At 32.6% G+C, this 22,595-nt stretch overlaps 1 protein-coding gene across 1 annotated transcript in view; it reads left to right on the top strand.

Annotated features, from left to right (window-relative positions):
* Window positions 1-22,595, top strand: part of LOC106465501 (serine/threonine-protein kinase 32B-like) — an 85,955-nt gene that overhangs the window by 22,588 nt on the left and 40,772 nt on the right. The window contains exons 3-4 of the mRNA XM_013925727.2: window positions 5,795-5,959; window positions 13,260-13,420. Of these exons, the coding sequence (XP_013781181.1) occupies window positions 5,795-5,959; window positions 13,260-13,420 (326 nt within the window). The remainder of the gene's footprint in view (window positions 1-5,794; window positions 5,960-13,259; window positions 13,421-22,595) is intronic.

Here is a 22,595-nt window from a genome sequence, read left to right as displayed (position 1 = left end):
TAGAGCATTCGCCAAAGTACAGGATAGTTCTAGAAACGCGGCGTCACAGTAGTCATGTGATTCGCTGACGCAACACAGCAAATCTCTACACTCACGTTAGTCTTTACCCGTGTTTACAATTTTGCGTTCAATAGTAGGTTAATCAGCGTAACACAAGATTTTCATGCGTCGGTAATTGCTTATAAGACCTTCAATATTTACTAGTAAGATAAGTGAAACATTGAAAGATTATCTGTTAAGTAACATAGTGAAAGATTGTTTTTAGGGTTACGTTTTTGAGTGTACTATAATATAACTGATAAAACTGGTGGTTAAACAAAACTTTGTGTCTGTGTGTAATTCAACTTTATAATAGAAAATATATGTAAAATTATGAACAAATTTACATACATGAGAGAACTGGCTAGGCATGTGTTACGACACAACTTCCTGTTCCTGCCGCGTGTGACCTTAAAAACAACAGTGAGTCTGCGCAACCCTGAAGCAGAACAGTGTTGATCAATTTGTCTGGGAAAAGTTATTTAGGATTACAGCATTTTCATTCTAAGTAGTTCCGGACTTATGCCATGAATAATAAATATCAAAGATTACAAGCCAGTCTTCAAGTGTGTCTTTTTGTTTTTAAGATGTGTGATCTCGTTATTCAGAATATGTTATATTTTATTTCGTTCATGCTTGATGAAAATCGATTAGGGTTTTAGATTTTGGAAATTAGGCGACTGAACCGAATTCCATTCTTCCATTTGGAAGTTAAATTAATTTGAAAGACAAAAATGCAAACAAAAAGTGTAGGGAATGTGTATATACTTCATTGGCGATGGAAAAACGGAAATAAATATTTAACTAAACTTGTACTTTAACGGTATATTGCATAGACTGGAGATTGTGTGTATTTTTATAGCTGCTTTTTTGTAATTTTTATGTTTCATTATCCTTAAAGTGGGAATTTTTAATATAGACATGCCGTTCATTCGTTATTATAACGATACGTAATCGTTATAGGAGTTGAAATGCTGATTTCAGGAGATACTTGGTGTGGTTTTAGTGACCTGGTTTATTTCTATAATTTTGTGTTATTTGGAAAAATTACCACAGTTATTATAATATAACCCAATCATCCACACTGTCTACTGACAATGCCTTTTCAATTCAGTGAATACTTTAATACAATTTCAGAGTGAAATGACTCTCTTTGTCAGGGTTTGAACACCATGAGAAACCACTTTTGCGTGTCATTTAGTAACATTACTTACTGTTACATTGTTTCAGTTCACTAGAAGATTTTCCATGTAATAAAAGTAAGCATATTAGAAAAAGGATCCAAAAAGGGGATTCTGAAACACCAACATAGAGTCAGTATCGTTGTCTTAACTGTAGAGACACAGAAAACACAATGATTCAATTTCATGTCCTTTTCTACACAGTTGGACTAGATTATCAAGTAGCGCCCATACTTCTCTGCTAGAAAAAATCGCGGCGAAAAATGGGCTTCGTCCGATCCACTTGAATCCCTCTAGTTACACCCGTGATGTTGTTCGAGTGACGAACAAAAACCTGTGTTCATAAACAACCTATTGTAGAATATCATATAACAAAAGATTATTTACAAGTACAAACGAAACTGAAACATGCATTGAAAATGCACAGTTAATTACATAAGTGTAATTTTTACTGGTCACAAAACGAACGTAATCAGAAAAATTTGCCTAAACTTCAAATTTGAAATACCAATTATTTTTTATTTCTTCATCATATTGTAAGTATGCTGGGAAAGATTGAAGAGACTGAGAGAAGTACAGTTTTAAATATGGGTCGCTTCATTGTCAGGTTTATATATATGTATGGATGGGCAGATTTTTTTATAACAGGTGTCTGTGACTTGTTGGCGATAAATTTCAACGATAAACAAACAGCACACAATTCACTTGTTTTAAAATAATATATTAAAACAAGTCAAACGTATATTCAAATGTTTGTCACACTATTGGTTATTATCCAGTGCTTTAATTAATTATCTCTTTTTCGTCAAATTCCACACAGTCTGGTTCAGTTACTTCAGAACACAATTGACAAAACAAATTATTTTTTCTTTACTCTGTTATTACAATACAATCTGAGATAAGTCTCTTTAGAAATCGCCACTATACGCTCTTATGGCTAAACTCATGATCACGCAGCCTAGATCTATCTCTCTACCTAACTAGCTTTGTCAAACTTAACTTGAACTACATTTTATATGCGTATTTATAGTCTAACCCAGGCCTAGAACTTTCTGTACACTACTAGATATTAAGATGTAATAATACTCAAGAAAAACAACGAGAAAACTTAGAAGGTTCTAGTAACATGACGCAATTCTACAACAAACCTGCAATAAACTAATGCTTCTAAAAATAACTAAGTTTAACACTTAAATGGAAACAGTCATATATATCTAACACTCATGAAACACTTAAACGGAAACAGTCGTATATATCTAACACTCATGATTTCAAAGAACTGTTACAAAACCAATACCAATGTACAGTTTCTTTTGTATGTAGTACTTTCAATCAAAAAACAAAAAGACCTCATTAACTATCAAATTTCGTAAAGATTTAGAAACAGAAGTAAAGAAATGTCCATTCTATTGAGGTTAAACTATCCTATTTCAAAGATTTAGTGATTGCAGTTTCATTTAATCTACCTGTGTATTCCTATTGACGTCTCCAATTAAGGTGAATAACAAAAACCTAACAATTAGCAACTAAACACCAGTAAGTTATCTATTTATGTAACAATGATCATTATTATTAAGAAGGAAAACCTTTTTCTACTAAACGTTGAAGAAAAGAAAGGTATGAATGTAACAGTTCTGAAATGTAGACCAAATTTTTACCCGCGGAATAGCGGCTCATAGAATGGCTTTTAGTTTTTCAAGCACAAACATTTAACTCATAGCTCCGTCATCTGTTGACCGATTTGAGATTAATTTCATTTTTCGACTCAAGAGGATAGACCCCTTCGATTGATGTGTTTGACCACGCCCATGGTTTCACAGAATAATTTATTCTAATCCTGCCAAAAATAATTTAAAGTTGAGAATAAACTTCCGTCCCATTAGGTTGATAAGTTACTTCGGTAAGCTAATGGGAAAAATTATATGAAACAGACTGTTATACTTCTGTGAAACTAACAACCTCCTATCAGAATATCAAAACACTTCAAGAAAGAACAAACAAACAACAGACCACCTCATAACATTAACCAAATGAATATATAAACATTCAATAACAATCAAGCCACCTTAGGCGTATTTCTAGATGTTAATAAAGTTTTCGACAGTGTCTGGCACAAGGCCATAAAATATAAATTACATATGCTAAAAAATATTAACGATACAATAACCAGATGGATTTCAAACTTCTTAACAAACCGATCAGCCAAAGTTAAAGATCCAAAACATTTAACATTACAGCAGGAGTGCCGCAAGGATCAGTCCTTTCGCCCCTCTTATACATCCTATTTGTCAATAATATTCCCTTCTCAGAACTAACATACACATACTACTCCCAATATGCCGATGATATTGCAGTCTGGAGTATATCCAGAAATCCTATCATTGCCACAACTCGTATCCAAAAAACACTAGAACTAATACTCAAATGGTGCAACAAATGACGAGTGATACTCAATCCAACGAAAACACAAGCCATAGTATTTTACAGAAAACTACGTAAACATATGATTACATTCAAGAAAATTAAATTAATGTTAGGAGAAACACAAATAAATATCAGCAACAATATTAAATTCCTAGGAATTACCTTTGATAGTAAATTAACATGGAATAAACACATTCAGAACATACATGCCTCAATCAGCAAACATATGTCTTAATTGCAGGCAAACACTCAAACTGCGTACCCTCCCTAAAAATATACAAAACCTTTGTACGCCCACTCGTAGAATACGGCTGCCAAGAAACCTATAACATGTCCAAAAATAATCTCAAAAAACTTCAAATCCAGCAAAATAAAGCCATAAGATTAGCCCTAAGGCTTCCAACATATACCCCTGAACAATACATACACAAAGCAACCCCCCTACACTTAAGAATAGATTAACACTACATAAAATCTCAAGCGCTCCCACCAAACACACTTCACTATACAATCTATTCGGACAACAAGAACACAGTAACTACTACTACTAATAATAAAAACACAAACACACAAAGGGTGAATCACTATGCATGTATAATACTAATCATGTGCCTTACAGTAAAGGCACAGGATAGATAGATTATTCGGCGTCTGTCCTGTGAAAGTGGGTTTTCTCCGGGCACTTCGCCTCCCCCCCCCACACACACCTAAATTTCTTCCGGGTATTGGACCTACGATCCTCGCCCCCCTGAAAAGGGTCTATAATCTATTCCAATATTAAGAAACGAACTCAATTTGGAAACCATCAAAATTTACTCTGTTACGCACAATATTTTAATCCAAAACCACGTAATTTATAATAAACTTAGCATACTTAATGCACATATGGATCTTCCTGTCTCGTTCGTACATCTGTACAACTCACCCAACTTCATCGACCTCTTCATCTCAACCGCCGCTGGATATGACGACGCAGCGCCCGCCTCCTCAAGTGCCGCGGCTATTGAGAATTCCCTCTTGTTTTTCACCAGTTTCTACATCATAAAATTCAGCACTTGATGTTAAACAACTTTTATTCTAAACCTCCTTGTTTCTTTTTTAACAAACTTGAATCATTATTGCTTTGCTTGCAAGTAATTTTAAATTTACATTCAAATATAGCCAACATGCACATAAGGTGATGATGTTCAGGTTGAAAATTGTAATTCCAGTTTTAAATAATAAATATCCGAATGTTGTTTAACAAAATATTACATTTGAAGGAGAAATCATGACTGTGTTATGTTAGTGCTTGGTCAAAAAAAATTTACCCCAAACACCGCAGATTTAATGTGTATAGTGCAGTGTATGAGAAGGAACTACACACACACCGCAGATTTAATGTGCATAGTGCAGTGTATGAGTAGGAACTTTGAGTGATATAAGAACTATCTAAAAGTCCTACCAACGTAGATCAGTTTAATATTTTTAGATTCAGTAATGTATAAAGTAATAAAAAAAAATCTGTGACAAAATAAGAGTAACTTTTAAGGTAATTTTGTATGTGTGTGTTTAGAATAATATTGTATTTTTTTAGTGAATTTTATATATATAGTTTTTAAGCATGATAATCACATGCAGAAGATTGAGATTTGATAAAAAAGCAATATAACATGTAGAGAACTAAAAATACACTATCTTTTATAACAAAAACATTTATCGATTTCAAAAATACTCTTATCTTGGAGCGCTTACATTTTGGAAAATTGTTAAGCCTAACGCTCCATTCTCCTACTATTAAGATAAAAGTTGCAACTTAAAAAAATATGCACATATTAATAAATCATAACGAATTTGTTTTGTTTTAAGAAAACATAAATTCTAGTACTGCTTTATATGATTAGTTTATTACTGCAGGTAGATTTCTTCGTCATGTTATTTTGTAAGAAACCTCCCCAGCGAGTTTCTATATATTGTGGAACACATTCTTTTTATGTAAAAACAATATTATCCAATTTTTTCGATTGATTTTTAATAAAAACTTGAAACAATGAATTTCATTATTTGTTTTCTATGCAGGATATTTTTGCAATTTTTGGTAGGCGCAAGTTGTTAAAATGAGATTTTGTTTTTCGATTCTGTATATAAATACATTTCTTGTTTCCGAGCAGGTTTGCATTGTTCAGAAGAAGGACAGTAAGACGATGTACGCTATGAAGTACATGAGCAAGGATCAATGTATAACTAAAGATGCGTTCAGAAACGTACTGCAAGAGATCGAGATACTCTCTAGTCTAGAACATCCGTTCTTGGTGAATTTATGGTTTACCTTCCAAGTAAGCTCCTGCGAACAAAATGTAAAGCTTAATTGTTAACACAAGTGTCAGTAAAAGTAATAAAATTGTAACGCACTCTTTCTGTGAAAAGTGTATTTTATCCTATTACCAAGATACAGTTGTTTCCTTCTTTGGATACAATCAAAATGCTCATTCTATGGCATAAATTAATTGCTTGTTTGAATGTCTGTTATAAATATTCACTTCATCGTAGCTTTAGATATTTAAAATTGGTATCTATATAAATATAGGCCAGATTTTCATGTGACCGTTTTTTTTTAATTCCCACACTAATAGCCTCGGGTCTACTCTTAACTCAACACTCAGTTGCTTGGTTCATTGTTGAGGGTAAAAATAAAAGTATATCCCAATTCTTGGAGAAATATAAAAATTAACTAGGGATGTCGCTTATAAATTTCACTACAACGAACTGACTGTCTTAACTGATTTTATTCAACAGTGTCGAAACCATTAGTGGCTCTAAAACATAGTTTTTCTCTTTACTGAGATTCTCAAGGTTAAATATTTCTTGAAAATTTGAATTTTCTTCTCGCAAACTGACTAAGAAATAGCGATAAATAATCTAGATATTTCACTAATTTTTCAGAGGTTTAACAGTTTTGAAGTTTAATGAGGTTATCTTTAGGATTGCTACAATACATTTTCAATTTCGGAATCAAATTGAAACTGCATATTTTAAGTTATTATGCTTTTGACTCATGATGTCATATGAACTTATAATTATTAGGCAGTAACATACACGAAACATTTATTTCGCTGGTTATATAACAAGTTGATACATCAGTCATCAGTCATGTCCTTAGATTTGTGTGTAACACTTCTTTTGTTTGTTATTACTTTATCTATTTTCGTGCTGATCCACTTTGCCAACTAGTGTTCCCTAGTTTTTCTGAGAGTTTTTAAGAGCAGATTTTATTGTTAGAAAAGAATCTTAACGGGACGTCACGTCCTATCTTCCCTCTAAGCTCTGTCATGAATAAGTAGGCCTCGGTAGGAGGCTAACGGAACTTATCGATTGAAAATAGTGTAGCTTCCGCTACATGTCGCTGTGAAATAGGAGGAGGATTTTAGGATTGAGCTTGCCAGGGAAGTAAGTATTATGTCACGTGACTGGGATTTTAAAGATGTCGTAGATTATCTAGATGGACGTTAACGGCTTTTGGAATGCCTATAGATGAGCTTGATGTGGTAATCAAAGACAAGGCAGTTTGTCATCGTGACAAGTGAGGGATCAGCAAAAATGAGACCAAAGAAAATAAAAGACAAAATTGAATTAAGGGCAGGCATTTTAGGAAAACAAGTAGTGCAGACAGCTTTGACAGACATCTATATTTCTGTCTTCATAGTTTGCTTTCATTGTTTTCTACGTCGTATACTCACTCAAAAATTGCATCTTTAAAACATCGGGGTTTGATTCTTCCGGTTGGCACAGCCTAAATAGCCCATTATGTAGGCTTGTGCTTAACAACAGACAAACTTTAAAACTTGATATGTTCTTTCTCATCAGATATGTAGAAATATATGTGTAGATTCACACATTTAGTTTACTCCTTCACATAAAAATTGTTTTAGAAACGTATGTATTCCTTTACAGAGTTATCAAAAGCTTCAACAATTAGAGTCTCCATTATTGTTTTTCCTCTTCAAAGATGAGACACATGAAATGAATTCGATACTTATGCTCATGAACTGATTTAAGAGCCCGATTAGAACTACGTACTATTCCTACTCACCACTTTATTAGACCCCCTCCCCCAAATATAGATTCGGACTGGACCACCTTTTGCCGCTATAATAACCTGGAGTCGGCATAGCCTAGACCCGCCAAGGGTGCAGGAGTGTGTCGTATCAAATTCTAGCTTATTCTTCTGCAATTGATTCACAGATGTCGGCGAATGTGACGTTCAGGTTTATGCCGAAGATACTTGAGATTGAGATCTGGCGACTCTGCTAGCCAAGGTAGATGAGTGAGGTGATTATCGTGCTTTTCTAAATCAGTTTGTACAATACAGTCACATTGGAGCTTTGTATTATCTACTTGAAAGAAGAATCCTTGTTCGTCAGGATGGAACGGAATAATCAGTGATAATGATAGGTTTACACTGGATGTTATTCACCTTTATAAATCCTGTCACTAAAACGCTCCCCACACCATTTCACCACTTCCTGTAGCTTACATTGTCAGAACAACACAAGTAGAGTCAAGTGCCTCGAGTGGATTTCTTCATATTTTATTCTACTATCAGAAAATGGTACTAATCAGACCACATCACACGCTTACAACTTGGCCAATTTACTTGGCGAAGATAGTTTTACTAGTGAGAAAAGTATTTTCTTTACGTTGCCATCTTTTAGAGTTCCTGAGTAATTGGTACATAATTTGTGTAGTTAGCATGCTTACTAACTGTTCAATTTATTATATCCCAACCCAGTTGTAATAGATTTCAGCCCTTATCTTTCATTTGTTCTCTGTACTAGCGCTTACTTTATTGTATTGTAAACGAGTAAAAACTAATATGATATGATAATATCATGAACTAAATCCTTCTACAACATGGAATCTAAATAAATTAAATTCAGTTAATGTTTTCAAAATGTTAGTAAAAGTTTCTTAGCTAAACATTCCATCTTGAACAGATGTCCAAGACTTTAATTGACATTAAATATGATTCCAGGGACTTACATGCATCGTAATTCTGATTCAAGGGTGTTTCTACCTGTCCGTATGTATATTATTATTGGTGATTTCCTAAAATGGCCTGGGTGGGCCAATTATTTAGCAGCCACTAGAAAAAACTGAAATGTTATAAACTCAGTGTAGAATCGGACTGCAGTGTAGATGAAAAGGCAATATGAGAGTTAAAATAGAGCTTTGATATTGCAAGTTAATTCTAAGCAAAGCGAAAACAATCAGGTTCATCTTGGTGCTTCTTCAGATAAAATATTTCCACGTAGTATCGAGCATAATAACTGATGTCTTAGGAAGAAAACTGTGTAGAACAGTCTTTGTCTTAGTCTACTGTTGTCATGTGCCTTGTTACTGTAGGAAGTAAAGTGTTTTTATTTAACAAAAACTTGAATGTGGTCTCTATTTTTTGGTAGTTGAGCAAATCTTGGTTAAAATCCTAATAATTTATTTTTGAACTTTCTGTTATTGATTTTTAAAAGCTTACATGTTGGTCTTAAGTGTCACCTTAGAATTGAAAGGACTGAGTTGGTAAGAATAATTTTGATCCTATGATCAGAGCTTACGTTGTACTACCTATCCTTTTTCATCTGTACATGTGTTATCTTAATTTCAAAACTCCCACAGAAGAAAAATGCCATTTCCGAGATAAAGGGCAAATGATGGATAAGATGAAACTGCTAATTCAGTGAAGCCGACGTTGAAAAACCATGTTGATCCATGAGAAGCCCTCTCGTAGATGTGAAGTGCTCTTTAGCACTTTATTGAACCTTGCATGATATGTTGAACTGTAATTCAAGTCAAGGAGCTTACTGAACCATAACTTAAAACCTTCGATCAGCTGACCATTTCGGTTAATAGTGCGAGAAGACAGTGACAGAGAGATTATGATGATGCTAAATCTGATTATTATGAGACCTTACGGGGAGGTCTCTACTAGTATCACAAGTTTGTTTCATTGCTAAATGAGCGGGAGGTTTCTCGGGAAGAATGAAACCACTAGTACAGCTATAAGCCTTTGGAGATAAAAGTCGGGCTGCTGAAGCCATAGGTCATATAGTGGCTAGATTGCGAGCGAAACTGGTGATAATGTGCTTACTACTCTGGTGGTATGTCGTTCCATCAGTCAAGAACATAAGATTCACACTCTGTCGAATCTGGAGTTTGCAGGTTCAAAATTCAGCTGATGTTTTGATGACATTGATACCCTAGTCGCTATGTATTTGATGAACCAGTCATACTCTTTTTCTCCACAGTGCAATGGTAGTAATACAAACAGATACACTTGTCAATTATCAGATGTACCAGGACTTGAACTATTTCTTGAAGTCTTTAATAAAAGTAGACCTGAAATTATTGGCTTCGGGAGAATCAATACAAAGTCTGGATGATCCATAATTGACACTGTCAGACATTTGAACGAGTGCCAGACATGTGACTGAAACTTAGGCGTGACAAACTTCTTGTCCGCAGTCTGGACCAGGAAGCAGTGGTAAATGGCTTTGATTTGTAAAAGATAACAAAGGTACTGTGTATAATTATCTCTCTCAACCCGACTGATGACCAGCAAAATAACAATATATGATTGGTGATGTTGGATAAAGTACTTTGGGTTTTGACAGCTAAGATAGCTAGGATAGCTCACATGCATGAATGTTGAAATGATTCAATCTTTGCTTTCTGAGCACTCAGTCATGATTTATTGTTGAACAGTCTAATAGTTTGTATGAGAAGCCACCGGGGAATACTTGAATGTGTATGGGTAACTTTATGTCATATCTACACTCAAGAACATACTTAAGGAAATAACATGCTTTCATGTACACCCCTGGTATACAGTAAGGAGATAACAGGCTTTCACGTACACCCCTGGTATACAGTAAGGGGATAACAGGCTTTCACGTACACCCCTGGTATACAGTAAGGAGATAACAGGCTTTCACGTACACCCCTGGTATACAGTAAGGGGATAACAGGCTTTCACGTACACCCCTGGTATACGGTAAGGAGATAACAGGCTTTCACGTACACCCCTGGTATACAGTAAGGGGATAACAGGCTTTCACATACACCCCTGGTATACAGTAAGGGGATTGTGTTCTTAAACAGCACAAGCACTAATTCAGGCCAATTTTACTAAAATGTTATTTTCCGTTTTGATATTAGCAGAAGTGAGTTTTCTGGCTCTTAAGTGGTTCTACAACAGCAAATAGCTTGACTACAATTGTTAATAGTCGGCAAAATAGTAAATTTGGTTGATACTCTTTGGTCTGTTTATATAGCTGCAGGAAAATCATAGTGAAAGTTTCTTAGTTTTGTTCAATGTTCCGTATGATCATTTTCTTGTTATACCAGTGCAAAAATGACAAAGCTCGGCTCTTACAAGTCTAAATATCTGGATTTTCTTACAACTACACCAAAATAAGGTTCCAGTGAAGCAGACCAGACTAAGGCAGAATGGGATCTTCACCAGATCTGACCAACATTGGCAAGAATAAAAAATAATCTAATGAAAGCCAAATACATCACGAGAAAAACATTTGCTGAAAGTAAAAAGTCATCAGTTGCTTTGGAGATTAACCTACCCATTATGAAATAATCATCAGAGCTTCAGGTGTGAAATTTCACAAACGTCATAGCAATATATATTTGTGTGTGTAAGTTTCTATTTCTCTCTAGTTTCCACCTGATTAATTCAGTTTTTTTACAATTTTATAGTTAAATAATTGTGAATTATATATTATAATGATTTCATATATTAAACTGTTAATTTGTGACGAGGAAAGGATCTCCGTACCTGTTTTGCTTTCATCATAATAAAGTACTATAAACAAAATGTTAAGTGGACAGAATATAAAAATGGCAATACCAAAGAGAAAATAGAGAAGTAGTAAAGACAGTGTAGGTAATTCAAAGATTATAAATATTGTAGTTTAACTGTAAGTAGAGGGGAGAACTCTCAGAAACACTTTGGTGTTTGTTTAGTGAAAACATCTGTAAGTCTCCAAACGAATACCCAATCAACCAATCTCTGAAGACCAATCTACGTCTTGGTTCACTATCGTCATGTTTGTTTTATCATTTACAACTAATAAAACTTTTGAATGTGTGTGTGAAACATTGTGCGTATTAGCTCTCTTTACTGAGCAAACTCTGTTGAATATTGTTAATCTTAAGTGCCACTTGAAAACACCACACTAACGTAATCCTTTTCTTGCCGGCTTTTCAACACTTCAGTACATTTTACTTGTGGAACGTCATTCATCAAATACAATGAAATTAGAACAGTAAGAAAGGAAATACGGAGGCACATTATAAGATTAAAGGTTAACAAAGAATAACATAATTTCAAATGTTTGGAAAATAGTCATAACACTTTTTACCAGCAATTAAATTTGAAAATTAAAAATTAAGATGAGCTCAAAAGGACATATAAAAATAACAGTTTATCTGCTTACTTCTTATCTGTGCCTTAAAGTATCAAACTACTGCCTCAAGTTTTGTACTATTGTATTGAAACTTAATGTCATCGCACTCGTGCGAACATGTAAAAGTTGAGAATATTTCTTAAAATGTTTGTACTATTGGCTTTTGTAACGAAAAGTTAAGTTATTAATGCATGCCCATTATATTTATATTTTGACTGCATATACGTATGCTTATGAATTTATTGGATGTTTATCGATCTCAAATCGATGATTTCAAAACTGATAAACTTATAGATAAAATTCACTTTATCATCGACCTATCTGAACTGATAATAGCCGGTCCTGTTTGTTTTTTCACTCAGTGAGCTAGTATATTTCTTATTACTTTGAAGTATTATTGTTAAATCATGGTACATAATATTATTAGTAAAGATGGGAAGTGTAGTCTTTCTAAAACGTTTTAATGAGCTTCCTGAACTACTAACAGAATTCACATCTTGAGTTTTATTAATCCTTAGTGATTGAGAAAAGTTGTAAATATTTATATTCGCTGTTTTATTTTCAAGAAGGAATTTTACTCTATAACATACTTATGATGCCTTGAATGAAACTTTTCTCAGATTAAAATTATACATATATATATATATATATGCACGATAAATACAAAATAAATGTTTTGTGATAAAAGGCTTAAAACATTTGCCACTCGTTTTATTTGCTTCATTTATCTCTGTACTTAAAAACTAGTTTTCCTTTTCAAATTCAATTAGGAAAAATAGGGGGCTAATATATATATAGCAACGACATAACGGGAAACGTTTCATGAACATTGTCCTTGAGTCTATAAAAACTTGTGATATTTAGTTGAATAGATGAGATAAGCGGTAATTATCTATAAGCATAGAACGTCTTTATAAATATAAAGTATCTGATAATCAGCTGAATGTTTAGTGAATTTTTACTTACTATTTGTAGCAGAAGATTTTGCTCACCTTAGAGGGAGCCCCCGATAAAGTAAGGCTCGAACTTTGTTTTTAAGTAAAGACCAAAATTATGTACTGTTTTTTTTTAAAGAAAGTGTTTCTGTTTTCCAGTATTCATCTCACTTTTTGATCAACGTATAATTTAATCTATGTACAATATAGCTAACTGTTGTTGATTTCAGGACGAAGAGGACATGTTTATGGTGGTAGATCTTCTGTTGGGAGGTGACCTGCGCTACCACATCCATCAAGAGGGCAATTTTGATGAAGCCAGAGTGTGTTTGTATCTGTGTGAGGTGGCCATGGCGTTAGACTATTTACAGTCTAAGTATATTCTTCACAGGTCAATAATTAAAAATTTTTACATAATGCTTTATATCTCCGAGCTACTTATTTTCTAACTTATTTTCTTATTTTCTGTCTGAGAATATTCATTTACCTATACCATAGCGAAATAATATAATTTTTTTCAACGAACCAGCATGAGGGGTGCAATCGGCATTTTTATACACAAATGAACGGTTAACAAGCTATTCATTAAAAGTATTAAGTCGTCATTCAGTTTGGTAAGGTAAGAGATATCCATATAATATAAAATCTTCTAACTGGCATATTTAAATCGTTTTTTAAGTTTTGAAATAAGCCGCAAGAAGTTTGAATTACCCAAAATAACAAATTTATATGACCTCAGTTATTAATAGCAACGCTGAAAACTCAAGTAAAAAGTTACATGCTCACAAAACTGACCACCTATTTTAATTTCTGTAGCATATCACTAGGAAATACTTGTTTATTTGTTTGTTTTAGAGCAAAGCCATATTGGGGCATCTGCTGTGTCCACTGCATGGGAATCGAACCCGAATTTTAGATTGTAAGTCCATAGACTCACCGCTGTTCCACCGGGGGACCTAGGAGGTATTAAATAAACGAAGTGGAAAAAACAGAAACTGCATAATATCGCTGCTAATTCATTGATACTTCTAAACTCTTTTACAGATAACGACCAAAAACGACACGATTATTATTATCATTTTACTAAAGCTGTTAAAAAAAAAAACAAGACGTATTTGATTATAATGTGTCAGTCGTAAAATAAGAGCATAACTAAAAGTCCTCCGGTGGGAGAGCGTTAAGTCTTCTAATTTACAACGCTAACATCAGGGGTTCGATTCCTTTATTGGTATTTTTTAGTTTTGTTTTTAATTGCTGACCCATTTCGAAAAATTTAACAAACCATAATTTCAAGATTTAAGTTTTATACTGTGTTTTTTTAAGATTAAAGGCAGCAAAAATTTAGAAATATTGACCTACAAACTTCAACGTAACTGTTGTAACTTTTACGATTGGTAGAGATAATGTAACTCTGTCATTTAAACATACTACGGAAAATGGACGTTTATGGACATATAATTTCAGACTTAATGGATTTTCTTTATATCAGTGTAAAAAGAGCGTTTGTAAATTGATTAGATCAGATAATAGAAATATAGCAATTGATCTACCTAGAATTTACTCTTTCTTGTATCAAACTAATCTTTCAAATGACAGTTTTAGTATTTATGCACACAAGTCCCAATTCACTAAATTTCAGCAAAGAAAATTTCATTAAATTGCAGTTTCAACGCGGTTCCTTTAAACAAATACACCTCTTTTTATGCTTAGATCGTAAGTAAATTGATGCTTTGGTTGCTAATTTTTCAGTTTGTGCCTTATAAATAACTTGAAATACTGAAAAAAGAAAAAATATATATATTGCTCACTTTTCGACTTGCTCATCTGCTTTAGTAGTAAGTGTTCTAAGTCTTCGCAAGACTATTCAGTGAACTAGGTTTAAAAGAGTAACAAATAAAAATTTCAAAGGAAAAACTTTATAATGTTGCTATGTATAAAAGAGTCAGCTAGGATTATTAATATTTGAGTACCATAGAAAGTGTAAGAAACGATAGTTTTAATGTGTAAAATGCAAATTTCTTCTGCATTGAAATTCATAACAAATTCTTGATAATTTACAAGGGGTTTTATCATTTTCCAGTTAGCTTTTATAAATATATTTGCGACAGTCAGTGGTTATCTACACACATAAAACATAATAACATAAATCATGAGAATTATATACAAACAAAAGTTTATGAAAGATTCAGCGAAAACGTACGTGCTCTAAATTATGAAAAATCAAAATTGTGTATATTTACTTTAGCGACTACATACGTGATGTGTGCATATTTTGAAAAGCTTCAGTTTTATACGTCCTTAAGGTTTTGCAAAATCAATGAAAATATATAAGTTATGTTTGTTTAAAGAATGATTGTTTGTAATTAAGTACTGTTATAACTTACAAACATCCGTACTGTTATAGGTTACAACAGATTAATTTTAGAAAACTGGTAAAAAGTGCCTCAATGAGGATTACGATGATAATCTTGAAATCAGAAGTGTTTACTTGTAATCTTTATATTATTTCCTCATTAAAAGGATATCAATGTCATTCACATTCTTGGCTCCACTTGAATAATAATTTTTTTTTGTAATCTTATAACAGTTGTCTTACAGTGTTCACTGAATTATACTAACATATTTCCTTTTTGTTTTCCCTTCTTTCTATTACAAAATATCACTATTGTTATTATATTTACAAGTACATATTTTAGCCAAAAAAATTGTAACTCACTCCTATGTTAACCTAAGGAAACATACCAAATAAAAAAACCTGTTATTTACAATAAGCTTCAGGTATAAGGTCTGAAAGGGTAACCATTTATAACACTGGTAATAATAGCTTTTTCCCACTGAAAAATCTGTATTGTTCAAAACTTATTGCGATAAATCTATGATAAGCTATGTTGTACAAAACAATTAAAATTTCACTGTCTCGCTGATGATTTAAACTTTCCAAGTATAGTGCTTTAAACGAACAATTAAATATTTTTCTTGCTATATACAAAAGCAATTAGCAGCTGTAAAATACATAATATACACATATACGTATATTAAAACCATGATGAATTATATACGGGATACATGTACATAGCTGTTTCATAAAAGTATTAAAGTATTCACTACTTAAAAAACACAATAAAATTACTGATATTGATAATATTTATTCGTTTCATTAGAATTTTGATTATAAGAAACACAAAGTAATACATGAATTTGGGTTATAGTTTGGTCGAAATATTTAATATAGATAGAAACCCACTTAATAACATGACTGAAGAAAAGGATCTAGGAATAATACTGGATAATTCACACAAGTGTCAATTGGTGTATTTATAGACATATTAATTACCAGTTAAAAGTAATTATCTATATACATATCACTAGTTAGGCCTCAATTGGAATACAGGTGGATGACCTGTGTAGTCTACATGACCTTTTGTCAAGTTAACATTTTCCTTAACCAAAAAGATAAGAAACTATTATCTATTATTAAGTTATAATAATGCTTCTGAAAGCTATTTGTTTTATAACATAAAATTTAAATAGTAACATCAGAATAATATTTTTTACCAATGATCCATGACTCGTGCGAGTTCTCCTAAACCAATTTCAGCATTCATCCAGCATAATAACAAAGTCTTCCCTGTTTCTCCACCACTACATGTGCATCATACTTTTTATATCAAAGAACAATATCCATGAATCAAACAAGCAAGTCAAGCTGCCGCATCCTCTCTGAATTTCATATCAGCACAAACCAGTTTTTCAAAATCAACTAAGTGCCGTGAAAAATAGGTTAAAGTAGTAAAAACAGTCACTGTCCTACATTATACACCTATATGTATCTGTGCTATATAATAGCAAGTGTTTATCAAGTAGGTTATACTTTGTCTTCAGCTCAAAACAACAGGTTACGGGAGTTTATAACCGAAGCTAGGTGAGAGTTTGGGATTAATATATGTGGAAAAGGTAAGGGATTTAAGTGTTGTAGCGAGTTTTTCTCACATGTAATACTTTGTAATCTATCTTATACAACTTCATAAGCAGCTTTATATAACTAGTACAAATCCTGAATTGTTTTAATAACTATACTTAAAAAATTAATAAAATGGTTCAGTTGTTACTTAGCTGTTCATTTTCAAGTTCTGTTGAACCTACAAATACTTTAAACACAATTGTTCATAGTCTCAATGTTTATAACATTTTGTATAACAAGTTTCCAACTGTTATAGTGTCAATAAAAATATTTTTAAAACTGACTGTTGGTTTTTAATGAATAATCTTATTCTACACATTTATAAAGGTAGTAACTTTCTGTTCCTAAATTATTTCTTTTGGTTCAGTATACCATGGGATGAAGACAGACTGACTTACATATACATCTCTGCCAATTCAAGACACAATATAAAATTAGTAATGATTCAAGAAAAATAAAGGACTGATGTAGATTGTAGGCCTAACAGATATTACAAATTTTCATTTGTTGATGATAGAGAAGAGTTAGTTCAAATCTTTAAATATGACTTAACAGATTTTATCCTTATGTGAACTACAAAAGAAACATTGAGGATAACTGTGAACTTTCAATAGATCCTAATCAATGAAAAGATCATTCTTAGTGTATTTAATAACTTTTACCAAGGATGTTGACAAGGACAGAAGATATCATTGATTGCTGAATACTGAAGAAGTTATCTGCAATTGTTTTTTGATCTCTGTTAAACAGAAAATAAGATACCTGGGAAATTACAGATATATCAGACTTCTAATGTTAGTAAGGTGTTAAGTCTGGTGTTAGAAATCACTTAGAAAGAAGACCTTGAAAACTGACATCTAAAAAAATGATATATCCAGAATGATTGAAGAAAATTACTTTTTTTCCCCTTACCAGCTTATCAGATATTATGATTGGTTTTCTACTTTTTATCCAAGTGAAAAATCCCTGGTTTATATGTATCTTGACATTCACAATCTCTCCCATAAGGTGCAGACAAAACATTTAACAGAAGAAATAGGAAAAAAAAAACTGACTTGATGTTCCTTAGAAAAGTTTGGGAATAGGGTAATAAATATAAGCCTTGATCTGTAGCAAAATTTCTTTTGTAAAGGAGATACAAAGCTGTGAAACATGTTGGGATGTACTTTTGTTTTAATGTACTACATGTATTGCCTAAGGATTTATTCATTTGCTTAGGATGTTTGTGTTTTTTATTTCTATGTTCTTAGTGAAGATGTGTTTTCAGATGTCCATAACATGCACGTATTCTATATTAAAACAGTATGTTTATCTAGTCGTCAACTTTCATTGGGATCCAAAATTACAAGCCATGCTTAAAAATCATAACAATCTAGACTACCTAGAACTTTGAATTTGTAATTTGTAGTAATGGTTGTTGTGAAACGTTTGCCATTAATCTGTGTGGTTGAACATGTAATTAGAACAACTGTCTTTCATCAGAACTGGAATACCTACCAGTACCATGATTTCAATCTGGACAGCATACAAGCAGGTATCTTACAAAGAAAACTAATCACTGGAAAAGTACCCCCCCCCCCAAAAAAAAAAGACTAAGATAAATAAAACTAAGTTTCAGTCAATTTAATTATTGAAATTACAGAATAAAGCTATGCCCCCATTTAGTGTACACAAACTTAAGATCAAAATCGCTTAGTTCTTTCCTCTTAACTAACTATATATATATTTACATTTGTTAAATGCAATAGTTTATCAGGTATCAACAGGTCAAACACTTGACACAAAATCAAATGCTTATGCCAGGTTATATAACTTTTAGTTTTAACAATTTCAAGTATATATATATACACACACAAAACTCTACAAAATAATAAAAGCAGCAGACTACAATTATAAAGAAAAATCGTGACTTCCTACATTAGTGACCTGTTTTACACACAAATTTAATTATTTGTTATACTCGAGATGATGTCTTTGTAGGTAGTTTGAGAATAGTACTATTAGTATTAATAATACTGACTGTATTATACTTTTACAGTGTATGCTTTTACAATTACAGTTTTAGTTTTACGATTTACCAGTGAGCAAAAGTATTAACTTAATAATTAAGTAATAAATCAGTCATAATAAAAAGATGTTCGTAGGCCAGCTCAATATAACTAATTTAGATTATATACAAGTATCACTATTACAAACTCATTTTTACCAATGACCACTCGTAATGAAATAACCTTGACAACTAAATAAAGCAGTACTGACAGTAACAGTAGGCCTATCTCAACATTCGTATCATTAAACTTAGTTACTTACCTTGTTTAAGTTATTAGACTGTAGTATCATTTTGATTTATATCAAGTGCATTCTATACTGTCTTCAAAATCAAACACTAATTTTAAGTTAAACCAAAATGTCGCGTAAAAAGACAGGCCGATAAAAAAAATTACCATGATAAACCATACACGTGTACCAACACTCAAACTCAAAACACGCAGATCCTGAACGAGTAGTGGTAAAACTAATTGTCACGAAGGAAGAAACCCCTCTAGCGGTTACAACATTTCTTACAGAGATTTTATTTTCTCACGTTAAGCATAGAGAAAAATAATACAATGTAATTAACTAATAATTGTAAGATATATATGTATATATATATATATATATATTATATGTTGTATTGTATATAATATACATTTATTTTATTAGTAATATTCACAAATAACAAATATTCTTAAATATAAGATCAATATTAAATTATAATGTTGCAGAGTAAAAAAAATGTACTGACTATCGTGTAAACGCATATTAATCTTAAATAATACTTTGCACATGGAAGAGAAAATCTCATTGTTATCAATCATACAGTTAGCCATTCGATAAAGTCTGTTACTTCACACACACAATTTTAAATTAATAATATAATAGTACAAATTTGAAAGATTTTACAAAGAAATGTACTATGTAAATAAATTAAGTAATACGAAAAAATTAAGCCAAGATTACATAAAGTATTTCTAAAGCACTAAATAAATAAAGACAAGAAGTCTATACATGCATAAAATATATATATATATATCCCATAACTGTGTAAAATGTGTATTTATTTATGTACAAACCATTTGAGACAATTTATATAGTTTTACTTACAGGTAATATGCTTCGTTTACAACTACAAATGATGAAAAAGAATATATGTATATGTGTGTGTAATTCTTTTAGGAAGGATATTTAAAGCTATTCATTTATTCTAAATAAAGTTTAGCATTTTTGTTTTTTTTCTCGAAAAAATATTATGTTTGCACATACAATACTAGACGGTGTAATAGATGTATATTTATATAAACAAGTGTTTGTCTTTTTTAAGAACCTCCTGTTTGTTTTTACGTGACAGCTTAATGTTTGTTTTTCTTACTTGATGCCCCCTCCCAGTGGCACAGCGGTCTGTCTGCGGACTTACAACGCTAGAAACTGGGTTTCACTTTGTTTGGTTTGTTTGTTTTTGTTTTTTAAATTTCGCGCAAAGCTACACTAGGGCTATCTGCGCTAGCCGTCCCTAATTTAGCAGTGTAAGACTAGAGGGAAGGCAGCTAGTCATCACCACCCACCGGCAACTCTTGGGCTACTCTTTTTACCAACGAATAGTGGGACTGACCGTCACAATATAACGCCCCCACGGCTGAAAGGGGCGAGCAAGTTTGGTGTGACAGGGATTCGAACCCGCGACCCTCAGATTGCGAGTCGAGTGCCTTAACCACCTGGCCATGCCGGGGCTTGTTTCACTATGTTTGTTTGTTTAAAGTTAAGCATAAAGCTGTTCCAATGGGGGCGACAAACAAGCAAAATTACCTGATAAATGGTAATCTCCAAGTAGAGAAAGGAGTAATTAAACATCTGACTTTTTGTTGCAATATTTATTTTTATTTTTTTCGTAACGGGTATTTAATGCTGTGTAAGTCCTTTCAGTGTTATCATCTTTGGAAATTAATCCATTCCTAAAGGCTTTTTTCAAGACGGTGTAGTTTAAGAAAAACGATATTTTGTCTGTAACTGTCAACAATAATCGTCGTCATGCTCTTTATTTTAAAGACTCATTTTTTGTTTAAGTTTTATTCTGTTTCCCAGAGAGTTTCATCAAAAACTAATTGCAGAATTGTTATTAAAATTTGCGAAACAAAACATTGCCAAGGATAAAAATTTACGGTTTGCTTCAAGTGAAAGATCATGAATAAGAAGATGGTAATAAATAGGTATACTTTCGGAAGTATGTCTATCGAAACATCATTATAAAAATTATAATGTGGAGGGCTATATTTTCAATGTTTTAAGTCAGCTAGAGAGCGCATGACATTAAATTTAAGTTTGTGAAAATAGGTCTAGAATGTTCTAAGTGACGTCACGAAAAACTAGTAACTTTTCGAAGTATCTAGAAACAAGGCTACATTATATTAACGACGATAGGTTAAGCATTGAGTCAGTATTTAGTTTTCAGTGGGTAATGCCAATCACTGAGTGAAGTGCACACCGAATCACCAGTTCCTGTGAATTTTTACAGCTAGTTACTCAGATTAAAACCCATTTCAAAACTAAACTCCTTCCCGAACAACTTTGAAAATTCAACCACCAATAAAACCATTCAACAACTACCTCTATTCAGATCGCTGAACCATTACGTCCTGAAGCTACGAGTAATAATCTCTACCATGTACAGACTCACACTCGTGAATCTTGAAAAGTAGATTAAACACCATAATCAACAGAATCTATCCACAAGTTCACCTTCAATTTATTTTAGACCTCTGTTGGAAATTCAATTTTTTTTTTAAGTTTAAAGACCAAATCCAGTTCTCTCAACAGTCTCGTGTCATTTGTGATTTTTGCTGCTCGACCTTCAGAAGACTGGGGGGTCATTTAAAAGACCACTCTTAAAATTTTCGGAGATTTTATTTGCATTAAAATACGTGTCATTTGAATGTTTCAAAAAACATGCGTTTTTTATAAAAAATGACCAAGGCTACATATATATATAGTTTCTATATTCTTGTGTAATTTTTTTTTCCTCATACATTTTAATTTTCTTCTGCAGTATTCGGTATTCTGGGCTATTACAAAAAATAATCATAATTAACCAATCTTAGGTTCAAGAACAGCTCAGGTACTGTTCAACATACACTAGGTAAATGAAATATGGTTCCAACCAGCCCCCTCCTCTCCGCCCCAAATATTTTCAAAGTAATCGGCAAAGCTGACAACGAGACTACGCTAAGGCCCCCCAGTGGCACAGCGGTATGTCTGCGGACTTATAACGCTAGAATCCGGGTTTCGATACCCGTGGTGGGCAGAGCACAGATAGTCCATTGTGTAGCTTTGTGAGGATATTTGTAAGTTATAACAGTACGGATATTTGTAACCTATAACAGTACGGATGTTTGTAACCTATAACAGTACGGATGTTTGTAACCTATAACAGTACGGATGTTTGTAACCTATAACAGTACGAATGTTTGTAACCTATAACAGTACGGATGTTTGTAACCTATAACAGTACGGATGTTTGTAACCTACAACAGTACGGATGTTTGTAACCTACAACAGTACGGATGTTTGTAAC

Source organism: Limulus polyphemus, unplaced genomic scaffold (genome assembly GCF_000517525.1).
Source record: "Limulus polyphemus unplaced genomic scaffold, Limulus_polyphemus-2.1.2 Scaffold1964, whole genome shotgun sequence".
Taxonomy (NCBI): Eukaryota; Metazoa; Arthropoda; class Merostomata; order Xiphosura; family Limulidae; genus Limulus; species Limulus polyphemus.
This window is presented reverse-complemented; position numbering and strand designations above follow the sequence as displayed.